Source organism: Arachis ipaensis, chromosome B04 (assembly GCF_000816755.2).
Source record: "Arachis ipaensis cultivar K30076 chromosome B04, Araip1.1, whole genome shotgun sequence".
Classification (NCBI taxonomy): Eukaryota; Viridiplantae; Streptophyta; class Magnoliopsida; order Fabales; family Fabaceae; genus Arachis; species Arachis ipaensis.
Window position 1 is genome coordinate 9,814,381 of NC_029788.2, and position 10,221 is coordinate 9,824,601.

General features: G+C 40.6%; 1 protein-coding gene across 1 annotated transcript; it reads right to left on the reverse strand.

Annotated features, from left to right (window-relative positions):
* Window positions 5,610-8,123, reverse strand: LOC110271420. Its single transcript, XM_021122327.1, has 2 exons — window positions 6,477-8,123; window positions 5,610-6,161 (listed from the first exon to the last, which is right to left on the reverse strand). Exons 1-2 carry the CDS (start codon window positions 8,121-8,123, stop codon window positions 5,610-5,612), a joined length of 2,199 nt encoding a protein of 732 aa, XP_020977986.1.

A 10,221-nucleotide genomic window follows, 5' to 3' on the forward strand; every position in this document is an offset into this window, starting at 1 on the left:
TTGAATATTGCAATGCTTGTATTTTTGTTTTCTTCTACATATACAGTAATCCAAATATCATAAAATTAAACTTTTATATATATATCATAACGATGAAGCTTCTTAATTTGACTTTTGATACAAATTAAATACCCAATCTATACACCTATCTTCCCCGTTCATACAAGTATAACTGCAAATAAATTAAACCCGTTAAAAATTTCCCAAATCCTCTCTAATAAATTAGCAATATGAAAAATATAATGATTAAGTTTTTAACTTTTTTATATTTTATAAAATAGAAGGAAAAAGGAAAAACTAATCTTCTATGTCATCTCTGATATTGCTTCTACCATGAATGCTTTTGTTAGATATCTCTTGACTTATAATTTATACACAACAGGCATGAAACTGACACAAGATCCCGAGTTCGCGGCCAACCTAGATTTTTTTACTCTTTTTTTAGTAGTGTTGAAAACTTCTTGCCTCCTTGTTATATTATTATCTTTGATTATAATTTAACATGACTTAGGTCTTAGTTTGGATTGGTTTTTTAATGAAAAAAGTTTTTTTTTTTAAAATAAAATTATTTTATTCAACTTAAAATTTATTTAGATACATTTTTTAAAAAAAAAGTACTTTTATTAAAAAGGCCAAAAACAAAAGACATTTTTAATATTTAATTTTTTTTTTAAATTTGTTTAAATATAAAATAATTTTTTTCTATTAAAAAAAGATGTTTTTTTTTTAAATAAATAAATAAATATTTTTTCAAAAATCAATCTAAACTGATCGTTAGTCAATTGGATTACTTCATTTTTTAAAAACATGTTATTGATTATATATAATAGAGCCAGACTAGGCTAGCTTACTTTTTTTTTAAAGAAAAGCGTATCAATTTTATTTTTTCTTTTTAAATAATTGTCACTTAACTATTTTCATTTTATGATAATTTCAAAAATTTTTTAATACTTGCATCAATTGTTATTATTCTGTAAGATTAAATTTGAAAGAATTGAAACATACAAGAAAAATTAATTAAATAGTGTAGGGTGGCTATAATTTTTTTTCCTAGGTGTGGAATCAAATTCAAATTAAATAGTCAATTACGTTAATAAAAAATAACTGTAATACTAAAGGGATAAAAAGAACAACCCAAATTTACTTTATTTGTAATTTATTAATCATAGCAATAATAATTAATAAATATTAAATAAGATAAATTTTGATTATTTTTTTATTTTTTTTGTTATTAAATATTTTTGAAAAAATAATTATTAGATAATATAATGGATGTAAATGTAAATAGATGTTATTTCGTCCTGTAAGTGCCGAGATTAGTGGCCTCCAGTTGAGCGCTTGGATTCATGGCTGAGTTGAACGTCGTCCAGATATGAAGGTACAATCTTAACCTCGGCCTTCTGAAACACGGCGGCGGGAGCACCTGCAAAGAGCACTCCGACGCTCAAGTAAGTATGAGTTATAATCAAGTAAGGAGTAATAATCAGAAGTAAACGTAGAACCTGAGTCTTTATGAGTTAGAGGGCTTAGTTTTATAGACGTTTTTGGATTGATAGTGGACTTCGTAGGTTCCGATATTCCTGGTGAGTGCAGTTATCAGTATCTTTGATACGTATAGAGGCGTGATCGTGTAGTGTAGTCTGTTTAGCGGTAATGGTTTGGGAGATAAGATTGTTTTTCTGTTTTGTTTGTTTCCGCTCTGAGGTCGGTTTGCGACTGAGTTTGGTTGCCGAGGTTCGCATGGTACACGTCATAGCCCCCGAGGTCGTCTAGTGTTCTGTATAGAACGGTAGACGAGCTTTGGTGACGTGTTTGTCCTTCATGCGTGGCTAAATGTTGTTTTGAAAAAATTTGAAAAAGTTTTATTTGTGTATCTTCGCAAGTCGTGTCCCCTTTATTGCGTTGTTATTGTCTTTTGGGTTTCCCACGTTCTTTAGTGGGTGTGAACCAACTTACCCACTTCAATAGTGGGCTTGCAATAATAGTTACCCCTTCTGTTTTGGAACTTACGCTGCGTTGCTCCCTCTTCTTTCCGTTTTATTTTCGCTATGTCTTCGAAAGGTTAGTGTTTCTTGACTTTTCTTTGACTGTTGGTTTTCGTGTGTTTTCCATGGCGGGAGAGAAATTAAAAGAGAAATTGAAAGCTGTTGAGGTTAGGGAAGATGACCCATATCACTGGGTTCAAGATGACGTGAAGACCCGTTCTTCTTCTTTTGTTAGTGTCGAATCCCTTTCCGAGTTGAGGGGTATGGACTTTGTTAAGGGTGGTTCTGGTGTTGTCGTTAAGTTTCAGCCCTGTTCCAGTAGTGATAGGGTTTGTGAGAGAAGGGGTGACTGGGAGTACTTTTACATGTATACTCCATGCATGGTTGATCTTGGTGTGAAGTTTCCTTTTTCCTCTTTTGAGTGTGACGTCCTCACTCAACTTAACTGTGCGCCTTCGCAATTGCACCCAAATTCCTGGGCGTTCCTTCGTGCCTGATAAAAAGAACAACCCAAATTTACTTTATTTGTAATTTATTAATAATAGCAATAATAATTAATAAATATTAAATAAGATAAATTTTGATTATTTTTTTATTTTTTTTGTTATTAAATATTTTTGAAAAAATAATTATTAGATAATATAATGGATGTAAATGTAAATAGATGTTATTTCGTCCTGTAAGTGCCGAGATTAGTGGCCTCCAGTTGAGCGCTTGGATTCATGGCTGAGTTGAACGTCGTCCAGATATGAAGGTACAATCTTAACCTCGGCCTTCTGAAACACGGCGGCGGGAGCACCTGCAAAGAGCACTCCGACGCTCAAGTAAGTATGAGTTATAATCAAGTAAGGAGTAATAATCAGAAGTAAACGTAGAACCTGAGTCTTTATGAGTTAGAGGGCTTAGTTTTATAGACGTTTTTGGGTTGATAGTGGACTTCGTAGGTTCCGATATTCCTGGTGAGTGCAGTTATCAGTATCTTTGATACGTATAGAGGCGTGATCGTGTAGTGTAGTCTGTTTAGCGGTAATGGTTTGGGAGATAAGATTGTTTTTCTGTTTTGTTTGTTTCCGCTCTGAGGTCGGTTTGCGACTGAGTTTGGTTGCCGAGGTTCGCATGGTACACGTCATAGCCCCCGAGGTCGTCTAGTGTTCTGTATAGAACGGTAGACGAGCTTTGGTGACGTGTTTGTCCTTCATGCGTGGCTAAATGTTGTTTTGAAAAAATTTGAAAAAGTTTTATTTGTGTATCTTCGCAAGTCGTGTCCCCTTTATTGCGTTGTTATTGTCTTTTGGGTTTCCCACGTTCTTTAGTGGGTGTGAACCAACTTACCCACTTCAATAGTGGGCTTGCAATAATAGTTACCCCTTCTGTTTTGGAACTTACGCTGCGTTGCTCCCTCTTCTTTCCGTTTTATTTTCGCTATGTCTTCGAAAGGTTAGTGTTTCTTGACTTTTCTTTGACTGTTGGTTTTCGTGTGTTTTCCATGGCGGGAGAGAAATTAAAAGAGAAATTGAAAGCTGTTGAGGTTAGGGAAGATGACCCATATCACTGGGTTCAAGATGACGTGAAGACCCGTTCTTCTTCTTTTGTTAGTGTCGAATCCCTTTCCGAGTTGAGGGGTATGGACTTTGTTAAGGGTGGTTCTGGTGTTGTCGTTAAGTTTCAGCCCTGTTCCAGTAGTGATAGGGTTTGTGAGAGAAGGGGTGACTGGGAGTACTTTTACATGTATACTCCATGCATGGTTGATCTTGGTGTGAAGTTTCCTTTTTCCTCTTTTGAGTGTGACGTCCTCACTCAACTTAACTGTGCGCCTTCGCAATTGCACCCAAATTCCTGGGCGTTCCTTCGTGCCTTCCAATGTTTGATGGATTATCTTTCTTTTCCTTGTTCATTGTCTTTGTTCTTCTCACTTTTTCAAGCTAAGGGGGTTCGTAAGGGTTTGTGGGTCTGTCTCAGTAGCTTCCCGGGTCGGTCCCTGTTTCATCTTTACAAATCTTCTTTCAAGAATTTCAAGTCTCTCTTTATTAAAGTTCGTTCAGCCGAGTCTGAATATCCCTTTTATTTGGATGATGAGCTTAGTGAGAGATTTCTCCTCTACTGGTGTTCTGAGCCTAGCCAAATCCTTGAGGCTTCCGAGCGAAGTGAGGAGGAGGAGTTTATGATGGATTTTCTTGTTGAGAGTGTTGCTGCTGGGGAGTGTATGTCTATTCCTGATATTTTGCGTTTACATGATTTGGGTGATAATGAGGGTTTGAGAGCGTATATAGGTAATGTTTTGGGTTTTTATATCGTTTGTGTTGATTTTTGTTGAGTTTCTGTAATGTTGATGTTTTCTTGCAGGTGGCCGAGTTCCTCTGTTGGATCCCAACAAGTTGCAGTCTTTCTTAAATAAGAAGAAAGAAAAGGGCGTTGGTGGCTCTGGTAACCGAAAGGATGCTGGAAAGCAAGCCTATTCTTCTGTTGCCCATCCCACCTCTTCGTTCAAGAGGAAGAGGGATGATGTATCCTTAGAGGTTATTTCCGAAGGTGGTCCGGCGGCTGTGGGTGGTGGGGAGCTTGTTTTTGAACGGCAGAAGAAGCTTCATGGCTTTATTGCTGGATCTAGTCCTCATTCCCTTTGGAGCGAGCAGTTCAATTTTGCCGAGCTCTCTGATAGGGCTTCACAGTATCCGGGCGATATGCTTGTGACTCGTCGAATTGGTATGGAGGCGCTTGGCAAGTTTGTTCAGGTAGTTTGCTTTGTTCTTGTTTTTAGTTTTCTTTGATTGTCTTAATCTTGTTGTTCACCTCGGAAAACTGTATGTAGGTGGTTGCTTCTCGATTGCTCTGCATTGGTCGTACAGTCGAATTTATTGGTGCCGAGCAGCAGGAGGTGGTGGACAAAGTTGCTGATTTGGAGAAGTCATATAAAGCGAGGATCGCCGAATTGGAAAAATCGGTTAAGGAGAAGGAGGATGTTTTTGTTAGTGCTGTTGCTAAGGCAAAGGAATCTGAAGAAGATGTTGTCCGCTTGAGGGATCAGATTTGTCTGTTGCAAGCCAAGGTGAAAGAAAGTGACGTTGCTAAAGGTGAACTCACAGCTCGAGTCCATGAGTTGGAGGAAAATGGGATGGAGATGTTTTCTTATGGTTTTGAGCGTTCTGTGAGTCAAATCGCTTTGCTAGCTCCGGAGTTTGATAAGGATCAGCTTGATATGACCAAGATAGTGGTCGGTGGTAAACTAATTGTAGATGGGGCTGTGGAGGAGCATGGTGAAAATGTTCCTCCCCCTTAGTTTTGATGTTTATTAGACTTTATTTTGACTAAGTACTTTGTTTTGACTAAGTTTGGTTTAGTAGACCGACGTTTTTGGTCTTTTGGATTCTTATGCTGTTTTTGGCTCGTTGTATGCTTGGAAAGATGCTTTGTTTTGGCCGAGGTTCGGCTGTATAATTTATAAACACATGCTATGTTGGTTTCGTTCTTGAAATTTGAATTTGTTTGGAAAGGAGAGTCATATTCGTGTGTATAAATGAATTGGGCGTCCGGCCTCATTAAAACCCTCCTTAGGCAAAACCCTTCTTTTTGGGAAAAAAGCTCTATGGGGGAAAAAGAGTACCTTCATCTGCTAAATTGTACAAATTATGATCTATACATTTTGAGTGAAGAGATGTTCCAGTTTTCTGGTATGGTGTTGCCTTGTAATGTTTGAAGTTGATATGCCCCCATGCCGAGCACTTTTACTACTCGGAAGGGGCATTCCCAGTTTGCGGCGAGCTTGCCATGTGCTGGAGGTCGTCTGGCCTCTTCTGTTCGTTTGAGCACTAAGTCGCTTTCCACGAATGTCCTCGGTACTACTCTTTTATTGTGCTTTCTTTCTGCCAGTTTTTTCTGGGCTCTTTGTTTGATGGCGGCAATTTCCCTGTCTTCTTCGGCTAGGTCAAGTTCGGCATTTCTAACATTTATGTTTTGTTGCTCGTTGTATAGCTCGACTCTTAACGTCGGTATCCCGACCTCCACAGGGATTAGCGCTTCTGAGCCATAAACTAACTTGAAGGGTGTTTCGCCCGTAGTGTTATGTATCGTGGTATTGAAACTCCACAATACTTCTGGTATTAGCTCGGCCCATTCTCCCTTCGCATTGTCGAGCTTTCTCTTTATTGCCTGCAACACAACTCGGTTAGCAGCTTTGGCCTGCCCATTAGTTTGTGGGTGTTCGACCGAGCTAAAACGGTGTTGTATATTAAAATTTCTTAGGAACAAACCGAGCTTATTGTCTGTGAATTGTCTACCATTGTCCGATATTATTTCCTTTGGTATTCCAAAACGGCATATTATATTTTTCTATATAAAAGATCGTACCTTTTCGGCTATTATCTTTGCTAAGGGTTGTGCTTCTATCCATTTTGAAAAGTAGTCTATTGACACCAAAAGGAATTTTACCTGTCCTGGCGCTATTGGAAATGGCCCGAGGATATCAAGTCCCCATCTGTGGAAAGGCCAGCTTACCTCCATGCTGTGCAATACCTCGGCCGTCGTCGTGGAGATGGCTTCATGCTTTTGGCATTTGTCACATGCTTTGACTTTTGCTATGCAATCTCTCTTCATGGTCGGCCAGTAGTAGCCTGTTCGGACTATTTTTGCAGCGAGAGCTCGTCTTCTTATGTGGTTTCCACATACACCTTCGTGAACTTCATCCATCACCTCTCTGGCTTCATCTTTGTTTAAACATTTTAGCAGTGGCTGTGAGAAACCGCGTCTGTATAGCTCTCCTGCTATCTTTGTGTAGAAGCTTGCTTTACGTCTGAACTGTTGGGGGTTGGGCTCGTCCCTGGGTATGATACATGTGCGTATGTACTCAAGAAAATGTTTTCTCCAGTCATGGAGGTGGTTAATGTTTTCTATATATAACAGTTCAATGCTGGGTTTTGTGAGTGTATGTTGTGATAATGTTGATGTTTGTGTATCTGCCCTGGTGGCAGCGAGCTTGGATAGTATGTCTGCTCTGACATTTTGTTCTCTATGCACATGTAATATAGTAAAAGAACTAAAATTTGAAATTAGATCCTTTGCTATGAGCCAGTATTGTTCTAGCAAAGGATCTTTTACCTGAAATTCTCCTCGGATTTGTTGGACCACCAAGAGGGAGTCGCAGTGTGCTGTTAGGCTTTGTACTTGGTGGCTTAGGGCGAGCTTGAGTCCTGCTATGAGGGCTTCATACTCGGCCTGGTTGTTGTTCGCCGAGAAGTGAAAATGGAGAGCTTGTTCTGCTACCACCTCGTTTCCTTCTTTCAGGATTATACCGGCACCGCTTCCTTCTCGGCTTGATGCTCCGTCCACATGTAATTCCCAAGTTTTATTGTGCTCGTCAGGAGTCAGTTCTGTGATGAAGTCGGCAAGAACTTGTGCTTTGAGGGCCGATCTGGGCTGAAACTGAATGTCGAACTCTGAGAGCTCAATTGACCACTTGGTCAGGCGTCCGGCCAGTTCTGGTTTTGTCAATATTTGCCTTAATGGGTGGTTTGTCCTTACTACTATTGTGTGGCTTTGGAAATAGTGTCTTAGTCTTCTTGCCGTGACCATAAGTGCCAGGGCTAGCTGCTCTATCCTCGGGTACCTTTGTTCTGTTGGTTGCATGACTCTGCTGACGAAGTATACTGGCTGTTGTGTCTTTCCTGCCTCAATGACAAGAGCCGAGCTTATAGAGTGATTGGAAATAGACAAATATAAATATAGAGGTTTACCAACTTCAGGTCTTTGCAGCACGGGTGGTGATGATAAGATGGTTTTAAGCTCGGCAAACGCGTTCTCGCACTCTGGGGTCCATTGAAATTTTTTATTCTTTAAGATCGTCTGGAAAAATAGGTGTGACCGACTTGATACTACTGGCAAGAATCGAGAGAGTGCAGCTACCCTTCCTGCTAATTGTTGTACCTCTTTTATCGTTTTAGGGCTTGCCATGTTGAGTATTGCTTCACATTTTTCAGGGTTTGCTTCAATACCTCGTGAGGTTAACATAAATCCAAGGAATTTGCCTCCTTGAACTCCAAAGGCGCATTTTTCCGGGTTGAGTCTCATATTGTATGATCGGATCTGTTCGAAAATTTTCTTGAGGTCGTCGCAGTGTGATCGATCTTTGGTGATCTTGGCTACCATATCGTCTACATAAATTTCTATGTTCCGACCTATTTGGTGCCGGAATACTTTGTCCATCAGTCGTTGGTAGGTCGCACCTGCATTCTTTAGGCCAAATGGCATAACTCGATAGCAAAAATTACCATGCTCAGTTATAAATGCTGTCTTGCTTTGGTCTTCTGGATGCATTAGAATTTGGTTGTAGCCAGAGTATGCATCCATGAAGCTCAAGCTTTTGAAGCCTGAGGCGTTGTCTATGAGTTTATCGATGCACGGCAAAGGGTAAGCATCTTTAGGGCATGCTTTATTTAAATCTGTAAAGTCGACGCACATGCGCCATTTACCTGAGTTTTTTCTTACCATTACCACGTTTGAGAGCCACATGGTGAAGCGGATTTCTTTGATGAAGTTAGCCTTGAGGAGCTTCTCTGTTTCTTCTAAGGCCGCTTTTGATTTTTCCGCGCCGAGGTTTCTCTTCTTCTGAGCTATAGGTCGGCTTGTCTTGTTGGTGGCCAGTTTGTGGCAGATGATGTCTGGGCTAATGCCGGGCATATCTGCCGGAGTCCAGGCGAATAGCTCAGCATTGTCTTGTAATAGTTTTATCAGCTCCGTTCTCTGTAGTCCCTGTAGTGCTTGGCCGATGTATGTCACCTGTCCCGGGGTTTGGGTCAGTTGGATCTTCTGTAACTCATCTGCTGGTTGAGATCTTTCTTGGGCGTCTCCTCGAGGATCAAGCTCGGCCAGGGACAAGACTTCTGTGCTATGTATTGACTGGACTTCACTTTGTTTCTGGCTTGTGTCCGATCTCTTTAGGCTTGCATTATAGCATTTCCGAGCTTGTTGGCGGTCAGAGTGTATTGTTGCTATCTTGTCGTCCTGTGCCTGAAATTTAACACATAAATGATAAGTAGATATGACTGCTCTGAACATGTTCAGAGCAGGTCTTCCAAGTATAATATTGTAAGGACTAGGGCAGTCAACTATTAGGTATTGTATATCTAAGGTCCTTGATAACGGCAAATCTCCCATCGTTGTCCTTAGCCATATATAACCCTTGATTGGTATTCTTTCACCAAAGAATCCTACTAATTCTCCGGATGAGGGCTGTATTAGTTTTTCAGATAGGTTCATTTTTGAAAAAGTAGAATAAAAGAGGACATCAGCGCTACTACCTGGGTCCAGAAGGACTTTTCTTACCAAAAGGTCGCCTGTTTGGATTGAAATTACCATCGGGTCGTCTAAGTGAGGAGCAGCCGAGCATATGTTAGACTGGTTGAAGGTGATTTCTAGGTCAGGTGTACTGTTGTTGCTTGGTGGCGTTGTCCCTTCTATTGCTAGCATTGCTCGGTAGCTTCGTTTTCGTGCCAAGGTTGTTTCGCCGCCTCCTGCGAATCCCCCGGATATACAGTTTATAACCCCTTTAGGTGGGTTGTTGTTTGACCATTTGTTGGCGTCTTTACTTGCCGAGGTTTGCTGACGTTCTTCTTTGTCGTTGTCTTTATGTCTCCGACCTTCGATGTATTTGTCTAGGAGACCCTGCCTTGCTAATCTTTCTAGGAGATCTTTGGCTATCACGCACTCGTCGGTTGTGTGGACATATTTTTGGTGGAAGGCGCAGTGCTTGCCTTTGTCGACGAATCATTGATCTTGGTAGCTCCCGGCCCTAGCTGGTGGTTTTATAATCTTAGCGTTGAGTATTTCTTTGATTATCCTTTCACTCTTTGTATTGAATCTGGTGTAGTTGTCAAATTTTGGAGTGAGCTTAAATGGTTTGCCGGGGTCTTTAGTGCTCGTCGATTTGGGTGTTCTGCTGTCTTCCCTTCTTGGTCTTCTTTTAGTTTTTTCGGCCTCGCGGAGTTCTTTGATCTCCATTTGTCCTGCTGCTCTTTCTCGGAATTCTTCTAGTGTCTTTGGTTTTGTGACTGTGATTATTTCTTTGAATTTTCCAGGTCAGAGACCAGCCTTGAGGGCGTGTAAGTGCACGGTTGGGTTGAGATCAGGTATTTCCATGGTGGCATCCATGAACCTGGTCATATATTCCTTCAAACTTTCTTGTGGGCCTTGGCGGATGGTGCTGAGGTAGTCCGATCCATGTACGTAGATGCGTGCAGCTGCAAAG